The sequence below is a fragment of the Engraulis encrasicolus genome, chromosome 15 (assembly GCF_034702125.1).
Source record: "Engraulis encrasicolus isolate BLACKSEA-1 chromosome 15, IST_EnEncr_1.0, whole genome shotgun sequence".
Taxonomy (NCBI): Eukaryota; Metazoa; Chordata; class Actinopteri; order Clupeiformes; family Engraulidae; genus Engraulis; species Engraulis encrasicolus.
The window spans coordinates 52,247,248-52,269,927 of NC_085871.1; the positions used below are offsets into that span (position 1 = coordinate 52,247,248).

At 41.8% G+C, this 22,680-nt stretch overlaps 2 protein-coding genes and 1 long non-coding RNA gene across 6 annotated transcripts in view; 2 read left to right on the plus strand and 1 right to left on the minus strand.

Annotated features, from left to right (window-relative positions):
* LOC134464179 (zinc finger protein 664-like) overlaps positions 1-22,680 on the plus strand; it is a 268,197-nt gene that overhangs the window by 232,113 nt on the left and 13,404 nt on the right. For 2 of the 3 annotated variants that reach the window (XM_063217639.1, XM_063217640.1), the window contains exon 3: positions 5,446-6,906. The exons of the other annotated variant lie outside the window; for it this stretch is intronic. In XM_063217639.1, the coding sequence (XP_063073709.1) occupies positions 5,446-6,446 (1,001 nt within the window). In that variant the 3' untranslated portion in view covers positions 6,447-6,906. Of the gene's footprint in view, positions 1-5,445; positions 6,907-22,680 lie in introns of those variants that run through there. 3 annotated transcript variants of the gene reach the window in all.
* The window catches only part of LOC134464171 (zinc finger protein 501-like), an 87,442-nt gene continuing 74,984 nt past the window's right edge, over positions 10,223-22,680 (plus strand). Inside the window, exon 1 of the mRNA XM_063217630.1 lies at positions 10,223-10,391. The gene's annotated coding sequence lies outside the window, so the exon portion shown is untranslated. The remainder of the gene's footprint in view (positions 10,392-22,680) is intronic.
* On the minus strand, positions 11,443-14,825 carry LOC134464190 (uncharacterized). 2 transcript variants are annotated; one of them, XR_010037862.1, is made up of 6 exons: positions 14,102-14,825; positions 13,903-14,001; positions 13,654-13,744; positions 13,062-13,144; positions 12,406-12,504; positions 11,443-11,501 (listed from the first exon to the last, which is right to left on the minus strand). It is a non-coding gene; the product is annotated as an uncharacterized LOC134464190 (long non-coding RNA). The 2 variants fall into 2 exon arrangements; XR_010037861.1 differs by having other exon boundaries at positions 11,443-12,504.

Sequence of the window (22,680 nt, forward strand, 5' to 3'; positions counted from 1 at the left end):
AATGATAACCCCACTTAGCTGGGATAATATCCTACGTACCTGCCCAACTACAGAGGTGTGCAAAAGTGTCTTTGTTGAACTGTTGCAGTAACAGTATATTTAACTTGACTTTTGATGATAGCTTACCAGTAGTAGTATTATGGAAGGCTGGTGAGAGATCGGAACTAGTGACATACAGTTGAGGACGATATTATTAGCCCCCCCCCTCCTGAAATTAGACATTTCTCTTGATTTCTGAGTGAGAATGACCATTATTTACCATTTGGGTCATTTCACGTGAAATCAGACACTTTGGGACCCGACCGACACAGATTTCAATCATACTTGCTGTGCCTGTTTAGTAGCAAGGTAGCACCCCAGAACTGCATTTGTGTGAATCTGACACCAATATTAAGGGAGAGACAGACTAGCAAAGTTTGACATATGAGGGTAGAACACTATACATTCAGCCTTGATTATATCAGTCAGTGTAAGTCACAAAAATATGTCTGAGGTGTTTTTCGAAGGCTCTTTTCTGGCTCTACAAATTACACACACAGTATGGAATACAACATCCTTCAGAATATGAATTATGATACATTGAAAAATTGAAATTTGAATATCAAAAAAACGTATATTTTAAAATGGCCAGTTTCTTGTCTAAACATAGCCTGTAAGGTCATAAACAACACCTGAAAATGGGGTGTTTGGTTCTTTATTCATTTCAGAGATAATGGGACATAAAGGTTGAAATGAGTTGTACTGAAGTAGGAATAGAGTAGTTTCAGGGACAGTACTGGACTGGCCATCTGGCATAATGGGCATTTTCCCGGTGGGCCCTGCACCCTCGTCGGTCCCTATTCTAGGAACTCAAAAACTACACAGCTTCTGCCCATTGTCAATGGGCACAGTGGAAGCTAGACAACGTTTAGCATTCAGAGAAGGCGGGGTTGAAAGAATAAGTGCAGTAAAGGAATTTTCTAAATGTTCAAGCATCAAAGGGTATGTTGTAGCTCTATATGATGGCAACTAGTGGCTAGCATGTGTTAGGGCTGTAACATTCCCCAGAAATTAAATTCGAATATGCGTCTTAAAATATGGTCAGAATATCGAATATATTCGAATATCATTATTAATTGATTAATATTTTTTCCCGCGGAGAAAAATCACGCAAAAAACGAGCACTGGGCACGGAATAGACACTTTAGACAATGGGGAAAAGGCTATTGCATAATCGTTCTACCCGTTTATTTTATGCTGGAGATCGAATAGATACAATTAGTGTTTAAAAACTCGAAGTGGAAAAGTAGACACATGGCACTAGCCAGGTTGTGCCCTCCTAGTGGCGCAACACTTTGAACGGTGTGAAAGACTATCTTGGTCCGTAACTGGCGACTGTAGATGTTAGAAGCAACAAGCAATGTTGTTTGGTCGTAAGTAGCCTAAATGTCACTCTTAATTTAGGGCGTATTCATTCAGACCAGGATTGATAGACTTTCGTTTTGACCAAACGCTGTGTTTCTATCACCTGGAGTTGGTACGGGGGACCCAGATAGTCTTTCACAACTGCACCTTCGCGGATGCGCGCTCCCTCTCTCTCACTCACCCACACACAGACACTAGCGTCACCCAACCTCTCCAACTAAAATTTGGGCTGTACCTCGCTTGATTCCATTGCTGCTTTGACAAACTCCTTGATGCCGCCTGCTTTGGTCTCGTGCATCTCGTGCCCAATTCAAGCAATTCGTGACTGCCTCTTGTCGCCTTATCTTAAGCCAGCATTTATGGCGGACGGTGCAAAAAAATGTGAAGACCAGTCGCTTATCTGTAGCTACAAAAAAAAGCTGCATTGCGACTTCATGGTGCTAACTCACACCTCGCCAGCTTCCATACCACTTCGCTCACTTTTATTCCGTACATAGTTTGGAGTGGGGGTGTAGAGCTCCACGTTGTAAGTCATTCACGAGAGACGACAACTTCTTACAATGCGGTTTGAACAGCAATAAGAACTCAAATGTCAAAACAATCTGCACGAAACTACTCTCTATCTATCAACAAAGCAACTCGCAGTCCTTCCTTCCTTGTTGTGACATGTGACTGCAGCAGCTAGACACAGGCCAGTAAGGGACGCACCATGAGCACTTAGGAGAATCAATGCGCGCGCTGCCCTGCGCAATATATTTCTTAAATTATTCGAATATTCATTCTTGCGTTCGAATATACATACTTTTCCCATATTCTAATAATATTCGAATTTCAAATATTATTTTACCAGCCCTAGCATGTGTTGAGGAATGTATTCCAAGCACTGGAGAGGTGAAACTGAACTTTCTGCATCCTCATGAACCATCTCCATCCTTCACATATTCCGATAAACATGCTGTCATGTGATATTACTATGGTATTAGCATATTATTACTAGGTGATTTGTATGATGCCACATTTTTGAGTCCCATTATCTCTGAAAGGAATAAAGAACCAGACACCAGCATTTCAGGTGTTGTTCATGCCATTGCAGGTTGGGTTTGGACAAGGAACTGGCCATTTTAAAATATAAGTTCTTTTGATATTCAATTTTTAATTTTTCAATGTATGATAATTCATGTTCTGAGGGTTGTTGTGTTCCATGTTGTTTGTGTAATTTGTAGAGCCAGAAAAGAGCTTTCAAATAACACCACAAACATATTTTTGTGACTTACACTGACTGTTATAATCAAGGCTGAATGCTTAGTGTCCTACTCTCATATGTAAACCTTTGCTAGTCTGTTTCTCCCTTAATATTGGTGTCAGATTCACACAAATGCAGTTCTGGGGTGCTACCTTGCTACTAAACAGGCACAGCAAGTATGATTGAAATCTGTGTCGATCGGGTCCCAAAGTGTCTGATTTCACGTGAAATGACCCGTTTCTGTTATTCTGGAAAGAAATACACTGATGGGGATAATGTCCAATGAGTTGAATGTGGATGTTTCTATTGTTAAAATGAGTCTAAACAAAAAAAAAATCCCAAATTATTAGCCCTCTGATCATTACTAGTCAATACGGCGCCATTTATGAACCAAAACTGACAACGGGCTCTGATACCAGGGATTGTGTTCCATTTCAACACTGCAAAGTGTTCTAGCTGGTTCAAATAGCATGGATGCTGAGCATAGACATTTGCCACAGACTCTCAGTGGGATAGAGGACTGGACTATGAGCGGGTCATTCCAGTATCATGGTTTTAGTGTCCTTGAAGAACCTCTGAACTAATTTAAATGTATGCTTTGGGTTACAATGTTGGTGGAAGACCCAGCTCCCTGTGTCTGAGGCTGAATAACAGACTGAAAACTTGATGCCCCCACCACTGTGTGTAATGCCGTGTCCAGACCAAGAGCGAACTACGCTGCCTGGTAGCGTGGGTAGTAGAAGAAGTTTCGCGTTGAATTTGTTGTATTCGCTCCAGACGCAGCATTGACATGTTTGATTCAGCTAATGACATAACGGCTCTGGCTTGAAAGCCTGGCACATTCGGAGATATGAACGTTGCTATTGGTTTTCGCCGAACAGCGTCAGAGCGAATTTGCCTGCGATTAGATTTAGTTTCATCTTCAAAATTTGCTCCGGTCGCACAACAAGCTTCGCTCCTGGCGAATTCGCTTTGGTAGCACAGGTCGCGTGCCCTCCATAGAGAAATAATGACTTCCGTCGCTTCATTCGCTCTGTTCGCTCTTGGTCTGTACACGGCATAAGGGTGCGATCACACACACCGCGGATTTCTATCTACAATCTGCGATGCACGTCCAGCTGATCAGAAGTCAGCACACGAGCACGGATTCACTGTCCATTCGAATGCGGTGACTAGGCAACATAACGACTCAAATGTCAAACATAGATTTATTAGTAATGGTCAGTCTCAATGGTTAATCAAGAGAGATGTCTAATATCAGGAGGAGGGCTAATAATATCATCCTCAACTGTGTGTTACAACGCAAGTCAGAAACCTTTTGGACTTTCACTGAAATATATTCAAATAAAATAATTCTGTATGTATTTTATTTAATAATACATACTGAATAATAATTATTTTTATAACTCAGCTAGCTTGTATTTCTGCAAAAAGAGCAAATGTGGACATGCTTGTGACTCGACTGGGGCAGCTCGAGCACTGGTGTAGTAGATGGTCATCAAAGAGAATGTGACCGTGTGTATGTGTTGTTGTTCCTTGAAGGCTGAAACCGAGCCTTCCAGCCCGTCTAGCCCCAGTTTACAAATACTAAATCATCTCGATATTTTTGGATTTTAAAGGGACACTGTGTGAGATTTTTAGTTGTTTATTTCCATAATTCATGCTCCCCATTCACTAATGTTACCTTTTTCATGAATACTTACCACCAGCATCAAATTCTAAGTATTCATTATATCTGGAAAAATTGCACTTCTTAGATGAAAAGGGGGATCTTCTCCATGGTCCGCCATTTTGCATTTCCAAAAATAGCAATTTTTAGCTGCAAAAATGACTCTACTTGGACCATACTAGAAATGTTTTGTTTATTACCTAGTAAACTTTCATGTAAATATCAAATTTGGCAATAGGTAGCCGAGTTTCAATGACCAGCATAGTTGCAGTACCTTTTTTGACCATTTTCTGCCCCTTTAACGATAACTTTATTTCCCCCCCTTCTGCGGTGCGAAAACTTTTTAAAAAACATTAAGCTAAAATGGGGCATTCTGCGACTATCTGACGGACAGTTTTAGCTTTTGTGGTCACCCTAAAAGTAAAAAGATAGTGCACTTGAACATGACTGAAGAAATAGGAGCATATCCATCCTATGAAACACACAAATTAAGCATAGAAATAAGACATAGGCTACTTGAAATGGGATCACCACCAGAATTGAATCACTTGTTCCTTTGGTACAGCAACTCCACAAAGTTTCGTCCAAATCCGTTGGTTTAAGTTTTTGAGATATGCAGCTGACAAACAGACAAACCAACGTGACCGAAATCATGACGACCTTGGCAGAGAAAATTAAGCCATTAGACATAGGCCACTTGAACTGTATTGTGGTTTCATATTGGGCAAAAGGAATAGATTCATCATTGACCTAATGTACCAGGGGACTTAAAAAAGCATGACAATGAGCATGACAAATACATGAGCATGGCCCTAATACTGGGGGTCCCGTTTGTTAAATCATAATTCAAATCATAATTATAGTCATAATTGTAATTACACCTTGATAAATAAATAATAATAATAATAATAATAATAATAATAATAATAATGGATGGAGATGTAGGGAAAGGTCAGGGGGATTTGACCCGGCAACCCCTAGATTGAAAGACCAACTCTCTAACCACTAGGCCACGGCTCAGTAAAAGAACAGAAAGTGGGAGGGGTAAATCTTCACACTGTTGTGACTGTCTTGTTGTTGATTTCATATTAATATTCATGTCCATTAATGTCCATTCTACTCCTCACAGGGCATCAGTTACACTGCGGTTCCAGTGGAGAGGAGTTTCGTGGAAAAACACATTCTGCTGCCCTGACTACAGAGAGGCCGTACGTCTGCAGTCAGTGTGACAAGAGCTTTAAGAGAAAAGATGAGCTCCAAATCCACCAGCGTGTTCACACAGGGGAGAAACCATTTTCATGCACCGACTGTGGAAAGAGTTTCTCACAGTTTGCTAACCTCTGCACACATCGTCGCATTCACACTGGAGAGAAGCCGCACGCTTGCAGTCAGTGTGACCAGAGCTTTAAGAGAAAAGACAGGCTCCAAATCCACCAGCGTGTTCATACAGGGGAGAAACCATTTTCATGCACTGACTGTGGAAAGAGTTTCTCGCGGTCTTCTAACCTCCAGACACATCGCCGCTTTCACACGGGAGAGAAAGCGTACGGTTGCAGTCAATGTGGCAAGAGCCTTAGGACAAAACAAAACCTCCAAATCCACATGCGCATTCACACAGGGGAGAAACCATTTTCATGCACTGACTGTGGAAAGAGTTTCTCAGAATCTTCTAACCTCCACAAACATCGTCACACTCACACTGGAGAGAGGCCTTATGCTTGCAGTCATTGTCACAAGAGCTTTAAGACAAAATCAAACCTTCAAATCCACCAGCGTATTCACACTGGGGAGAAACCATTTTCATGCACCGACTGTGGAAAGAGTTTCTCACAGTCTTTTAACCTCCACTCACATCGCCGCATTCACACTGGAGAGAGGCCGTACGCTTGCAGTCAGTGTGGCAAAAGCTTTAAGACAAAATCAGAGCTCCAAATCCACCAACGTGTTCATACAAGAGAGAAACCATTTTCATGCACATACTGTAGAAAGAGTTTCTCACAGTCTTCTAACCTCCACGCACATCATCGCATTCACACTGGAGAGAGGCCGTATGCTTGCAGTCAGTGTGACAAGAGTTTCTCATGGTCTTATTACCTTAAGAAACACTTGCTGTCACACTTGAGAGAGTAAATCTTTGCACCAATCAAGACTGCTCTCTGTAAGCCCCAACATCAAACCCTGGGTAACCAGAGATGTCCAGCAACTCCTCAATAAGAAAAAGAAGCTTTTAAGGAGGGCAACTTGACAGAGCTGAGGAGTGTACAGTGAGAACTGAAAAGCAGACTGAAGGAGTCCAAGGTGGCATACAGGAAGAAAGTTGAAACAACTAGAAGCACTCAGAGAGCGCAGACCTCCGCTAAGGAAGCTGCGTGATGGTACATTTGACAATCTTACACTATGGCTATGTCTCAACGCACTTTTGTCTGACAGTCAGTGCACATGGTGCATAGTGCTCAAATTTTTCCATGACACTATGCACTAAAGACCTCAGTGCACTGTGCCCTCTCTGGAAGTGACGGTTGAGCATGGCATTAGCTTGCCAAAATATGAGTTGGCTACTGTTTACAATGCACAGCATCTGGTGCTTGTATTTCCATGTCCTTCAATCACACATACAATACGTTGATTAGCATGAAATCGAATCGTGAATCGAGTTTTTTTTAATGAAAAAAAAATCTAAATTTTATTTTTAGGGTGAATATCCCAGCCCTACGTTATACATTAATGTTGTATGTGGGCCAACTGTAATACACATTTGAAATGTCATCAAGTGAAGAGAAAATCCGAAGTGCTCAGGGAATTGTTCAGAAAAAATCTGGAAGGTGCTCTTTGGTGTTGGGGAAAAAAAAACAATATCTTGTCAAAAAAGGGAGTCCAAGGCACTCTTCTTGTGGAAAAATATTAAAAAGCCTTTATTGAAACATGGCTAAAAGATTTAAAACATGGGAGCAGAGACCCACGCTTTTCGGCGCAAGCCTTCTTCAGGGTAACTGCTCAAACAGGAATTCCTAATGATATACACCTGCCAAGCACAGGTCACATGAACCATTTCCCAGGTAAAAATTACATGCAAGAGCCACTAGGTGGCCACACAGGTGTCAAAAGCCAGTAAAATAGAGAGAGAGAGAGAGAGAGAGAGAGAGAGAGAGAGAGAGAGAATCACATACAAGAGCCACTAGATGGCCATACAGGTGTCACAGGCCAGTGAATGGCCAGGTAGAGGGGAAAAAAACATATATACAAACAAAAGAAGATACATCAATAGCCACTAGGTGGCAACCGGCTTAGATAAGGACAGCTACCAATACTAGAAAACCACTTATAAACTGAGAAGTCATTACAAAAAAGGACTAAAATCAATGTCTTCATTTAATCCTGGGTATGTCATGGCCTGCATAGTGTATATGTAGAAAGTTTCCCTTTGTAGTAATAATTTTAACCTGTCACCACCCCTAATATTCTTTTTGATTGTTTCTAAACCTTCAACCATTAACCCATCTGGATTGCTATTGTGTGCTGTGTGAAAATGTTTAGCCATAGGATAATCCAAGTTAACCTTCCTAATGGCATTTTTATGCCCGGAGACTCTGTCTTTTAGACGCCTTTTTGTACGGCCTATATAAAAACAGCCGCAGGAGCATGATAAACGATACACCACAAAGGTGGTATTGCAGTTGATGAATGCTTGATGAAGGCAGGTGTATATCATTAGGAATTCCTGTTTGAGCAGTTACCCTGAAGAAGGCTTGCGCCGAAACGCGTGGGTCTCTGCTCCCATGTTTTAAATCTTTTAGCCATGTTTCAATAAAGGCTTTTTAATATTTTTCCACAAGAAGAGTGCCTTGGACTCCCTTTTTTGACAACACATTTGAAATGATCTGGTGGGCCGAATGAAATGACTCCGTGGGCCAAATTTGGGGTGGGCTGGTGGTGAAGGTTACACATGTCAATTATTCCAAGAGTGTGTATGTACTGTATGTGTGTGAGGACATTCAAACATAGCAGCAATGCAGATATACACAGTAATGGAACAGAGCTATGCACAGCCAACTACAACAGTAATGGAACAGAGCTATGCACAGCCAACTACAACAGTAATGGAACAGAGCTATGCACAGCCAACTACAACAGTAATGGGAAGTAGTGGTGGAACTGCACATGCTTTAAGTAGAGATGCAGCGGATCCTGATTTTTAGGATCCTGCCGGATACCGGATACCGGATCCACTGATTAAGATCCTGGTGGATCCAGAACCGGATACCGGATCCTACGAAAGGGTTGAAACACATAGCCTACTTACACATGTGGGCCCTGTTTATTACGTTGACTCAAACTATTTTTTTAGACTCATTGGCTTACTGACAAAGTGCCTGCAACGGCCGCTTCCAAAGGGCTTTCACTCCATGCAGCAATTGGGGTTGTGAAAGACTGACTTAAAAGCCTAAGCTAAGTAAAAACTAGAGATGTACCAGATCCTGATTTTTAGGATCCTACCAGATACCGGATCCACTGCTTAAGATCCTGCCGGACCCTGTGAAAAACCCTATTATCCTGCCAGATCCTGAACAGGATCTTGGATCCGGTGCATCTCTAGTTTTAACAACAAATGTATTTTAAAGAATAAATGAAGACTTTTAACAATAAAAGTACTTACAAGAACAAACAATGGTATTTTAAGCAACATTGGTATTTTTTCACATTCTCCTCTTTCTGTATTGTCTCTGGTGGTAGAGGTTTATATTGCTATTGACTTTTAAAAAAAGAGCGGTTTGTAGGCTATGTGTTAATGTATGGGCATCATAACAGCATTAGAATAACAATATAACAGCACATCAGGACACAGTCATGGTAGGCTACAGTTCATGTCATATAGAGGATTCTATTATTGTGATTGTTTTCCAAGCCTGAGCCTTTTCTATGCTATGCCTTATTGCATTAGAAGCATCATAACAGCATGCACAGCAGGATACAGACATTATGTCAGGCATCACAGGGTTTTATTGTTGTGATTTTCTTTTCAATAAATGACCAAGACAAGGTTTGCAGTGAACAATTCTTTCTTTACTTAATTGTCAAATTCCTGCGTTCGTTCCAATATGCGACCTTGCATCCTCCACTTGTGCTTGTAGCCTCGTAACAGGAAGTAATATGTCACAACGACATCACTGACAACAGCATTATATTTCAATATCTCGCAAAAACTCAATTGTTAAGACATTTTCTCATTTGCAAACTAGATGGTGATGGTGAAGAATAGTCCCCCAAAAATAGTTTTGGCTAGGCTGACAGCTGGGAAACTTTATTGTCTTCTTCACGGACGAGGGGCCAGCAGGCGGGACGAGGCCACAAGCACAAGTCCAGGACGCAAGGTTGCATATTGGAATACTCTCCCTATTACAGGATTCTACTCCTTCTGTCTTCTTCCTCTATTCGCCCTCCGCCTCCCACCTTTCTAACTTACCCCCAAACAGTAAGTAGGGCTCCCCCTTGTGGTGTGAATTAATAATGAAGATGGCACAGTGAATCATGAACATTACAATTGCTTTAAATTAAACCTGCACCTTTTCTAATTTATAGCATCATACCAGCATGGAGTAAGGTGCTTCAACTTCAATAGCTGAACATCATAACATGCAACCTAATTTATGTTGCGGTGGATGTCTACTGTATATTGCCATTGCTTTACAATAAGCAGATGACTTTTACGGTACTGAACATGATGGGAGTGGCTCTTTTTAACCATACTTATTATTTATATTATAATTATTCATAATTATTCATAATTATTATTATTATTATTATTATTATTATTATCATATGGTAGGCCTAGTAGTAATATGTTTTACTTTGAAGTAGAGGTTTATTTTGACATTGAAGTTGACCAACAGCTGGTCTCTCGTCGTCACTTCCTTCCTCTCGTTCAAGGAAGTCAAAACAAACACAGTACAGACCGACAAGCACGTGTAGGCCTACTATCACCGTTGTTTGTGTTACAGAAAGCGTATTCGAAGGAACATCCTTTTTCTTTTACACCCATATTTGTTCGACTGCTTTGGAGACACCGAAAAGGTGCAGGTAAGTCCGTTATTTCATTCAAGGTTTGTTGTAGGTGTGCTGGTCGTGTAGCCCACTGCAGCTACGGCCGCTTTACTTTCAGTACAGAAACATGAATGCCGTTCATCTTCTCTTCAGCGAAATATAGGCCTTCAGAAAGTGAGACGGTAATGTCGTTGGTAGGCTAAAAATAGGTGTAGGCCGAAATAAGGTCAGTAGGTCTACAGTCTAAACATGGAAAGTAGGCAGCTATATAAGTAGCAATACTGCTTTATTAAAGAAGAATCTCTACTAAAACCATGGCAGCCTACTCCTGGCTGGAACTCCTTTATCTTTGATTTGCTCGTTTTAATTTTGTAGTGGTATTGTTTCGAAGTGTCTGCATTGCGATGTCGGAAGATACATGTCCATCCAGTGTTGCATTCAGTTTTCAACAAGAGCTTGTGCTGGTGCTGGTAGTGAATCTGACCATTCTGTAGAAGGGGTCATACATGTCATCTGCGGAAGTCGCTGCTATTATGGACTTTACCCAGACAGCACACTTATGTCTTGCCAACGTCGGCAAGATGTATTTTTTCCGATGTAAAATACATCGGCAAGACGTCTATAGAAGAGCGTTTGCTCATCGGCAAGATGTTGGGCAGACGTGCGGCAAAAGAGCGGCGTCCGATGGAATGCCTACGTTTTACCGATATATTGGCTATCCCGACGTCTGCCCAGCATCTGGCCGATGAGCTGCCGCTCTTTCAAAGACATCTTGCCGATGCATTTATTTACATGCATCTCGCCGACGTTTAGCCGCCTTATATCCACCCATGAGCCAACATTTACCCGATTTAATTACGACCTACTCGACGTACCCCATCTGCGCGAGGAAAGCATCCTGACGTCTCGAGGAACAGCTGATTTTAGGTTACAGTTATGAACCTAGCATGCTAGAAAATCAGCTCTTTCCATAAACAAAAAGACGTCTGAATGTTCTCACCGCTGCAGTGGAATTCCGCCTTATTTGAGGTCTTCCTGATCAGTGCTTATCCCATATGCCTCACCAATGAAAACACAAGAAATCATAGACGTTTTTCCATTTATTTTTTTCCACAATTAAGCAAAGTGTCCATCGTTGAATCATTCCTGCAGGAGAAAAAAAAATCTGTGAACATGGGCTGGATGTGAAAATCACCCTTTACATGAGAACATACCCTACAGTTTAGGCTATGACTTTGACATGTCAAAAGTTTACAACTATTTATTGAGAACAGTTTTTGTAAGCAGGATTTCACCATCTACTGTATGTAGCCTAAGTCCTGCCTGTGGATGAAAAGTCTATCATCTATAGTGACCCTTTTAATTTAAAAGTGTACTCGCTACTCTGTGGTATTTCTTATACAGTCATGGATAAGTGGGGCAGTCATTGGTAAGCGGTTAGGGTGTCCTGTAGCCCAGGGCTGAACAACCCAAAGGTTGCTGGTTCATCTCCCAGCCCGCCAGGTTGGTGGAGGGAGTAATTAACCAGTGCTCTCTCCTCCATCCTCCATGACTGAGGTACCCCAAGCATGGTACCTTCCTGCCACACTGCAACATACTGCTCCCTTGGGATGCCAATGTAGGCTACACCCTTGCACAGATGAGGCATAAAATGCAATTTCGTTGTGTGCAGCGTATACTTGTGTGCTGTGTCACAATGGCAAAGGTGGGCTTTCACTTATATACACCTAGAGATTTTTTCCCCTGAGTCCAATGTTTTTAAACAGTTGAAACATGAACATTTCCAGTCAATATTTACAATGGAATAGCAGACCTCTGTGTCATATTCCCAAGGAATGGTAGCATCGCATCTGCTGTGCTGTGCTGTGTCAAAGTAATTCATAAGCCTACTGGTTGTGTTTTCCCTGCCCATTCACTACTTTGATGGCCTGCAATTTATTCAGATGTGTTCTACAACTTTTTGATGAAACTTACATTTTACATTTGATACCACAAACTAGGCTTACTTGTTGTGCTGTGTGGATTTTTGTTGAGCAGGGATCTCACTTACCAATCAGCATGTTTTCCTCTTGTTACCAGCATCAGTCTGAACCTGGATGGACACCTGTGCACTTAACCATATGTGAACTCTGAGGGCAAGTGTAGAAGCCTGGCAAATAAAGACAGGAATAAGTTTGTCTCAGTATCACTGCGCAACTACATTCAGAATGTAATATGTTGGTTTAGTTGATTTCTTTCCATCACAATTTAATATTATGGTTTACATTTAGACATATAACTTTTAGGCATTAACAATGTCATATTTGGTAAGGACATGTACAAGTGATGTAGGCTGTACAGCAGGGGTGGGCAACTTTCATTGTAAGGTGGGCCAACATTTTTAATTACCACAATCAGTGGGCCACATCACCACGCACTTGAGAGAATTTACAAAAGGATACTTCACTTTTTCTTTATTTATACCTGAATGCTTACACTATTGATGTATAGGAGGTTAAAAACTGTCCTTTTTCTTTTTTTAAAAAAGTGAGAAGTTGGGCTTTATGTGGCGCCCGAGTCTCCAGTTGCCCATCCCTGCTGTACAGCAGCCTAACAGAAAGCCTCATAGCATTTCAAATAGTGGTCTAAATAAAAACTGGTTATAATGGGTACAGTGTAGCCTAAACAGGGTTGAGCGGGTGCTTTCTTTTATTTCGTTATACCTACCGAGTAGTTTAGCTAATGTCTGTGTGACACGTTCATGCTGCCACCTCCACAGCATCCTCTTCACAACTGCAGGGGCAAAACACCTGAAAACATAATAATGTAATCCCTTTTCAGTCCAAAATATAGACTAGAAAATGAGTGACAGCATCACAATCAGTTTGTATGCAAGTGTAGTTCCCCCCATTTTTGACTTTTTGTTATTCCCTTATTCTCATTCCCTGTCTTTTTGTTGTCCTGTCAGAAGTTGTCTTTTAGTAATTATGCTGTTGCACGTTTTCGCCAATAGATGGCATCATAGGACCAGAAATGAGTGCAGATACCCTCTCTGGTGCAGTAGCCAGTGACTTCGGTCACATAAGAACGAAACGTGGAAGTGACAGGCTTTGTTATGATAGAGAAGGCAGCGGTGTCAGCTGTACAGTTATGCTGGGGAAAATTTTAAATAAACAACAAACTCAGCGAAACTCTACACACTTGAGGACCTTATTCATTAAGTGTGCAACATAAGCATTCACGCAATAATGCCACCAGGTCACATTTAAGATTTAACTAAGAGTATTTTGTTATGGGTCTTATGTAGTGATAGACTTACCATTTTTTCTTGTTATGGCATATCTGGCATATTCCCAAGAGAAGGTTGATGTCCCTGTCTGTTGATCTGATATTGACTTGTGGTGAATTGACTGTGAAAACGAGAGCAACACATTGCAGTGAAGGCTGAATTATTTAACTTTACTTATAGTAAGGGCTATGAATGTGATGCAATATTATTTTATCTCACTTCACGTGGTGTGTGTTTGTGCATTGCAAGTTCAACAAAGATAATTGTTTTGTTACATACCGTAGTCTGTAGGCCTAATGTCCTTTCAATCAGTCATCATGGGCTACAAGAATCAACAGCCCCACTCCAGCAGGAAACTTGATTACGGGAGCAGTATGCCTACATTTATATTACAATAGAAAACGCTGTTAGACTACACACGACCTACATATAATGTGACATATCAAACTATAACTTATAAAACCAAACAAAAACTCACCTGGTTGCTGGGTATGTTTGACACGTTAGCTAACTTGCTAACGGTAAGGAAAAGTGAGGTGGGATATCGATTAGAAACTCGATGAGGTCCTTCGACACAGCATGACAAAGAGATTTATTTCAGCAACCTAAATAAATGTTTAATCACGCCTGACTTGTAATGCTGAAACCTACATTTCAACAGAAATAATGGTAATGCCGTCTAACTAAAAACGATTGAGGTGGCTACTGCTGCGACGTCCAGTAAAGTAAACAGAAAATGTTCGTTCCCTTGACAACTGAAATAATTTCAAACAGAACTCGCGCTGCTCAGGTTGCAAGCAAGCAGGCGCTGGCTTTTGGTTTTGGGGTCTTCAAATGATCTGCAAAGCGTCGCGTTGCCGATGGTCGGGGTTAGGTTGGCAAACCATCGGCAAACTGTGTTTGGGACATTGTCAGTTGATGGTCGGTGTTAAGTTGGCAAAGCATCGGGAGGAAACATTAGGAAATTGCTCGGCAAAACGTCGCGTTGCCGATGGTTGGGGTTAGGTTGGCAAACCATTGGCAAACCATCGGAAGGGAACTGCAAGGAATTGATCGGCAAAGCGTCGCACTGCCGATGTTGGGGTTAAGTTGGCAAACCATCGGCAAACTATGGCAGGAAACCGTCTTTTCTGCCGCTATTTTGCCGATCTAAAACCAACCTAATTGGCATGACGATTATAAGGCAAAAAAGCCATCGACGTTTTCCCGATGTCGCCGCCCAATAGCCAACGTCGGCAAGATGCTTCGTGCTGTCTGGGTACGGTGTCGCCCATAAGCTTCAGTCTTTCCGAGCGCAACTAGGCTCGTGAAGTCTTTTTTGTTCTTTCCGTGGAGACGATGCAGAAAGACTTTCGTTACATCCTAAGTAAACACGTGGAAGGGCTCACACAAGAATCTGCTTTTTCTCTGCTGTTTGGAAGAAAGTTGAATTACCTTGGGATTTCTCATAGGCACAGTTTGGCACGTCTCCAGTCTCATATGTTGACTATCATCCCCATTTCATGTTTACAAGGTGCGCAGTGAAGTGCACAGAACAGAAGTATGTATTGTATACAATGAAGAATAACACCATTTTGCTCTGGAATTCTGAAAATAAGAAACGGCAAAGTTCTGTTCTTACACATTAGTATGATCATTGATACACTTGTGCTGTAAGAACTAGTGAAAATGGAAAATGCTTAAAAGTGGAGACAATAGAGCTCTTCAGCGTTGACGTCAACTTGTATGCGGCGTTTGGACTACCGGTTCCATGGCGATTTTTTACATTGCAAAACGCCATAGAGATTCAGGTTTGGCAAAAATATAAGTTGCACGGCAACAACGAACATTAGCGTGTCCCCGCATCCCTTTCTCATTAGTGGAACGGATCGTATCATCATGTTGGTGTATTCACATGTTAAATCATGACGATTATAATTCAATATTGCTAACCCCTTTCTGATCAGTAAAACTTCCGAACTACATACTTTCCTTTGGTTGCCATGGATACAACCCTCCGCACGTACATGCCGTTAGATACAGGCGCCGCTTCTGTAGTCGCCAAAAGCTTCCGGGTTTAGCATATGGACGCAACATCGTATTTATGTCGAAGTTTGACACAAAATGATCAACCATATCATACCTACAGCCTATTTTTAACACCCTCGACAGTTTGCGGGGGTTCGCTAAGCGCGTGCTTGCACTCGGAGCTTATTTGAAATTTACCCCTATTCATTCCCAATGGAGGCCGGAAGCCGATAGGAACCAGGACGTCCTTAAATGCTAACATGAAAGACTACAATCTACTACATGCTTCCGCTTCCGCTGAAGAGCTCTATAGATATGCACCATAAACACAGTATGTGTCATGTGATGCTTCTCAATGAAGCAGAAGAAATAATGAAGGCATTTATTTCCTCAGTAATATCACACTAAGAAGTAATGGGTAAACAATGACACAAACTGTGGTAGCTCAGGGCCAACACATTTCATTCTGTGCAGTACAATATGCAACATTGCATCCTCCATTTGTGCTTGTGGCCTCGCCCTGCCTCCTGGCCCCTCCTCCATGGAGAAAACAACAAAGTTTCCCAGCTGTTTTTCATTCACCATCCCAATTGCAAATGAGAAAATGACTTTACAATTGAGCTTTTGCGAGATATTGAAATATAATGCTGTTGTCAGTGATGTCATCATGATGTGTTACTTCCTGGTATTAGGCCACAAGCACAAGTGGAGGAAGCAAGGTTGCATATTGGAACGCATACATTTTGTGTGCTCAGGGTGGGACAATACATCTTTAATTATTGTTGCGTCATGTGTCAAATTAACAGTGTAACACAATTTGTCATTCAAGCCACATTCCTGGGGTGCATTTCTCAAAAGAGAAGTTGTTAGCCTGTTAGCAACTTCAGTAGTTGCCAATGGGAAAATGCATCGAAAACAACGGGCTGTAGTCAAGACCACCTTTGTAGAGTCCAAGACAAGTCCAAGACCAGAATAGTCAAGTCCGAGACGAGTCCGAGTCAAAAGAGTTTCGAGTCCGAGACAAGACCGAGTCCAACAACATTCGAGTCCAAGTCAAGTCCGAGTCACATGTCGGTCAGTGTTAAACGATGAAAAGGATGACTGTCAATTATGAGAATGTTTGAAGGTAACCTATATGCCATGGATGTGAAGACAAACTTTTTTATGTTGTTGGATTTCAAGCTTCACTCTATTTTGCTTAGAGCATTGGCTATCATAAATTCTAAAGACAGACCCGGTCGAGTCCAAAAGCTTAATTTGGCAAGACCAGTGTCCGAGTCCAAGACAAGTCCGAGTCCAATTGATAGCGAGTCCAAGACAAGTCCAAGTCCATAAAAAAAGCGAGTCCGGTCTCGAGTACTACAGCCCTGCAAAGTAGGTAATGTAGTAACCAACTTTGGTTTCGAGAAAAGCTCGAAGCCAATTAATTGGCTACATTTTACATTTCAAACACATTTAAAAATAAGAATAATTAATATGCAACGTTAACCCAAAATGTGTCCGATACAGAATTTTAACTGAGTAGTGCACATGTGTCACATTCCACACACTGTGTTAAAACCATTTTGTGCATGTGTCACAGGTGGGGTTGCAAATGTGAAAAACACAAACTTTTCCAGTAATTTTCATGATGTTTCTCTCCAGTTTCAAGGTCTGTAGAACACTACTAAGATGCCCTCTGCAGAAGTCAACTCTCCACTCCAGCTGATGAGGAGCGTCAAAGAAGAGACAGAGGAGTTCAGCTTAGCTGACTCTCCATCCCAGCTGAACATAAAAGAAGAGAGAGAAGAGTTCCCTGGTTCTCAAGAACAGCTGGAGATAAAAGAAGAGAGAGAAGAGTTCCCTGGTTCTCCAGAACAGCTGGAGATAAAAGAAGAGACAGAGCAGTTCCCTGGTTCTCCACCTCAGCTGAGGAGCGTAAAAGAGGACAGCGAGGAGACCCTGCGTTCTCTGTACAGTCTGAGGAGCGTATCTGTAGTGCTGGTGGACTGCTGTAGACCACAAGGACGGCAGGAGAACAATGAAGAGAACCACAGAGATGCCGAGGCAAGGAAGAGATCTGGTAAGACACAATAGATGCAAATAAATGCTCTAAATAGCAATGCTCACATGTGAATTTTCTTCACGTTTTCCAACTTTATATAAAAAAAAACTCTTTAAAAGAGTACATTTTAGACATCTGAAAGAGATTATAGTATAGTAAGCTTAGTATATAGTACTTAACCTGAAGAAGGTTGGATGACCGAAACATGTTCAAGTTTGTTGGTGGAATGCACAGTGTGCGGGATTCCTTTACACTTGAATAATAACCCCACTTAACTGGGATAATATCCTACATACCTGCCCAACTACAGAGGTGTGCAAAAGCGTCTTTGTTGAACTGTTGCAGTAACAGCAAATTTAACCTGACTTTTGATGATGGTATACCAGTAGTACAGTAGTATTATGGAAGACTGGTGAGAGATCAGAACTAGTGACATACAGTTGAGGACAATATTATTAGCCCCCCCGTCCTGAAATTAGGTGAATTCTGAGTGAGAATGACCATTATGAACCGTTTCTGTTATTCTGAAAACAAACACACTGATGGGGATAATGTCCAATGAGTTGAATTTGGATTTTTCTATTGTTTCTCTGTTTAAACAAAAAAACCTGATCATTAGTCAATATTGCGCCATTTATGAACCAAAACTGACAACGGGCTCTGATACCAGGAATTTTGGCCCATTTCGTCACTGCAAAGTGTTCTAGCTGGTCCAAATAGCATGGATGCTGAGCATAGACATTTGCCACAGACTCTCAGAGGACTGGACTATGAGCGGGTCATTCCAGTATCATGGTTTTAGTGTCCTTGAAGAACCTCTGAACTAATTTAAATGTATGCTTTGGGTTACAATGTTGGTGGAAGACCCAGCAATCCAGAACTAGACCAAGACCCCCTGTGTCTGAGGCTGAATAACAGACTAAAAACTTGATGCCCCCACCACTATGTGTAACTGTGGAAACTGCTTCGTCTCATTAGACCAAAGAAGCATTATGCCGTGTCCAGACCAAGAGCGAACTACGCTGCCTGGTAGCGTGGGTAGCAGAAAAAGTTTCGCCTTGAATACGCTGTATTCGCTCGAGACACAGCATTGACATGTTTGATGCAGCTAATCACATAACGGCCCTGGCTTGACAGCCTGGGACATTCGGAGATATGAACGTTCCGATTGGTTGTCGCCGAACAGCGTCAGAGCGAATTCGCCTGCGATTAGATTTAGTTTAATCTTCAAAATTCGCTCTGGTAGCGCAAGAAGCTTCGCTCCTGGCGAATTCGCTTTGGTAGCGCAGGTCGCGTGCCCTCCATAGAGAAATAATGACTTCCGTCGCTTCGTTCGCTCCGTTCGCTCTTGGTCTGTACACGGCATAAGACACCTGCGTAGATGATTATTATTGACCTGGCCTGGGAGTTTTTATTTCAAGAATGACAGCTGTTAGGGCTTCATCATATTGGGCTTTGGGGCCATCATCACAGAAGAACCCCTTTGGTGCATATCAGAGTGTTATTGAGCTTTGCCTGTGAACATTTGACAGTCAAACATTTGTTTTGAAAGTCCCTGCTTTCATCTGATGAGATTCAATTGCACCTGCTTTGATGCATGAATTCTGCTTCTGTCAGGTGGAGAAAGGGATAGGCCTTAAACCTTTATAACATGGTTTCCACAATTAAACTTGGTGGTGGAAGCATCATTATGTGGCAGCCTCAGCCAAAGTAGGGTTGTGCCGATAGACGATATCATCGTCCATCGGCGATGGACAGCTGGCATCACGATGGACGCAAACATCGTGATGCCAAGGAATCTTGTACTTGTGTATTTTTGAAGCCGCTGCTATAGTAATCATTACGGTACTTGACATCACATTACCGTAAAATCCGTAGTAGTAGCAGCGGTTTTCAAGACAAGTTGTGAACACAAGCCCCAAGCGGAGTGAATTATATAACTACGAAAAAAACACAATGGAATTAAAAAAAAAAAACTTGTGAACTAAGCCCAACTATTGTTTGCTGCAGATGTATGTAAGTAGGCCTAAGTGATATCGTTCATTTATTTCTGTGACCTAAGTTGTTGACTTTACCTAGCTGGCTCCTCCGGAGTAACATGACGACAAGCACATTTCATGTTTAACAGTTCACCTCAAAATGTTTAATCGCTATTCGCGGTGGAGATGCCTTGTGAAGCAGCCACTCAAGAGTGTACACTTCTGATAAGCCCACTGTCAATAAGGTGAGCAAGCGGTTCCATGTCCGCCCACTCGTCTTCATGGCTTCACCGCCAGAACTACTTGTAGAACTATCGATCAACTCCATTGATGAGGGGGGAAAAAGTCTCGATATGACCTAAAACAAAACATTCCGTATTCTAGTGCTAGGAATTGACAAAGTCGGGGCTAAAATCCATTGCAAAGCCTCTCGAGAGGGCACGCAATCACGCATGGGTTCTCATCCCATAGTTTTCTGGTGAGCGAGAGAGGCGCTAAAGTTATAGCCTACTAGCCTGTGCAAAAACGCAGCGCATATGTCGTCTTAAAATAGTTACACAGATAAAGAACTCACAGATGTAACAAATTTATTGACAAGTCTCCCAAAAACGCCACGCAATGAACTGATGGTAAAGTAGCAAGCACTGGGCTTGCAGGTGACACGGGAGGAGAGACGAGAAGGGCGAGGGGGAGGGGTCAGCGGGGGATCTCTGCATCTCAGCGACCATCTCACAAAGCAGCTGAGCAAGAACGCTTGCTCACGATGCGATGGACGATGTCATCGTCCATCGCACCGTCTCACTGTAAACATCGTCAGCTGTCAATTAGGGGGACATCGCCCAAGCCTCAGCCAAAGGAAACCTTGTTTGGGTGTACGGCACCATAAACAGAACAGAAGATAATGGTATGGGGAAGGTGACCATGCAAAAATATGCTCATAGAGGAAGCTAAGATCTTCACTGGATCTTTCAATAAGATAATAACCCAAAACTTACATCAAAAATAGTTCAAATGTTCATCAAGGATACTAAAACCATGGTCATGGAGTGGTTCAGACCTCAATCCTTTAGATAGTTTTATGGTGTACATCAGGCACTACCTACGCGACCCAGGTAGCTGGGGTGATTGAAGAAGTTTCGCCATTAATTTGTTTTATTCACTCTGAACGCTGCACTGACATGTTTGATTCAGCTAATCACATAAGGGCTCTATCTTGACAGCCTGTAACATTCCTCAATATGAACGTTCCAATTGGTTTTCGCTGAACCGCGTTATAGCGAATTCGCTTAAGATTAGCTTGAGTATAATCGTCAAAATTCGCCCTGGTCGCTCAAGAAGCTTCGCTCCTGGCGAATTTGCTCGGGTAGCTTTATTTGCCTTCCCTCCATAGAGAAACAATGACTTCCGCCACGCAGGTCGCTTAGTTCGCCTTCGATGTACACAGGGCTTTAGAGTGCTAAAAATGAATGTCTATCCTCAACATCCATGCAATTTGGACCAGCCTAACTATTTGCAATGAAAAAATTGTCCAAAATCTCTGGTATGACCTGTGCCAACATAGTTAAAAACTAATCAAAGTGCCTGGTGTCAATTTTGGTTAATAAATAGCACTGTATTGACTATTAATGATAAGGGGGCTAATAATTTTGTCCTTGCCATTTTTTATCTTTTTTGTTTAAACTCATTGTAGCAATAGAAAAGTCCAAATTCAACTTATTGGATACTATCTCCATGTTGTATTAGTTTCCAGAATAACATAGATTTATTAATAATGGTCATTCTCAATGATTAATCAAGAGAGATGTCTAATTTCAGGAGGAGGGCTAACAATAGCGTCCTCAACTGTGTGTTACAACCGCAAGTCAGAAACCTTTGGGACTTTCACTGAAATATATTCAAATATAAAATAATGCTGTATATATTCGTATGTAATAATACATACTGAATAATAATTATTATCACTCAACTAGCTTGTATTTCTGCAAAAAGAGCAAATGTGGACATGCTTGTGACTCGACTGGGGCAGCTCAAGCACTGGTGTAGTAGATGGTCATCAAAGAGAATGTGACCGTGTGTATGTGTTGTTGTTCCTTGAAGGCTGAAAGAGAGCCTTCCAGCCCGTCTAGCCCCAGTTTACAAATAATAAAACCTAACATCTCAATATTTTTAGATTTTAACGATAACTATATCCCCCCCCTTCTGCGGTGCGAAAACTTTTTTTTTTAAAGTAAGCTCAGATGGTAGCATGGTAAACCAGCGCCACCCGCTGGGCGACAAAACTTTTCAGCTGCGAGTGGGTCTGGCCTCGGATCTGAGAACGTTTTGAACACTGTGCCCTGAGTCTGGCAAAACCAATTACAATGCAGAGATTTGTTTTGAAACAAAGTGGGCGGGGTTTTGAGGGAGTGATGACGAAACTTGCAACACCGTTGGGAAAGCACATCAACGGCAAAGATCGCCGATTTGTCAGAGCGCCGGCACAGTTTGAAAAAACAACTGGTTGTTCTAATCAGCAATCGTCCGAGGTATCGTTCATCAGGGCCAGACTAAATTACTCCGGTCTCACATTTAGGTTGGTTTATCAGGCTACTAAAATGGGGCATTCTGCGACTATCTGACGGACAGTTTTAACTTTTGTGGTCACCCTGTGCACTTCAACATGACTGAAGAAATAGGAGCATATCCATCTTATGAAACACACAAATTAAGCATAGAAATAAGACATAGGCTTCTTAAAATGTATTGTTGTTTCATATTGGGTAAAAGGAATAGATTCATCATTGACCTAATGTACCAGGGGACTTAAAAAAGCAAATATATGAGCATGACAAATACATGAGCATGACCCTAATACTGGGGCTCTCGTTTGTTAAATCATAATTCAAATCATAATTCATCATTCATAATTCAAATCATTAACTTTCTCACCCACCGGTCACGGTGGCTAGCGGTTTTCCTGAGACACTAGCCATTCCGCTATTCCACTAGCCACAGATTTTATATTATCACGATAGTGTACATCTAACC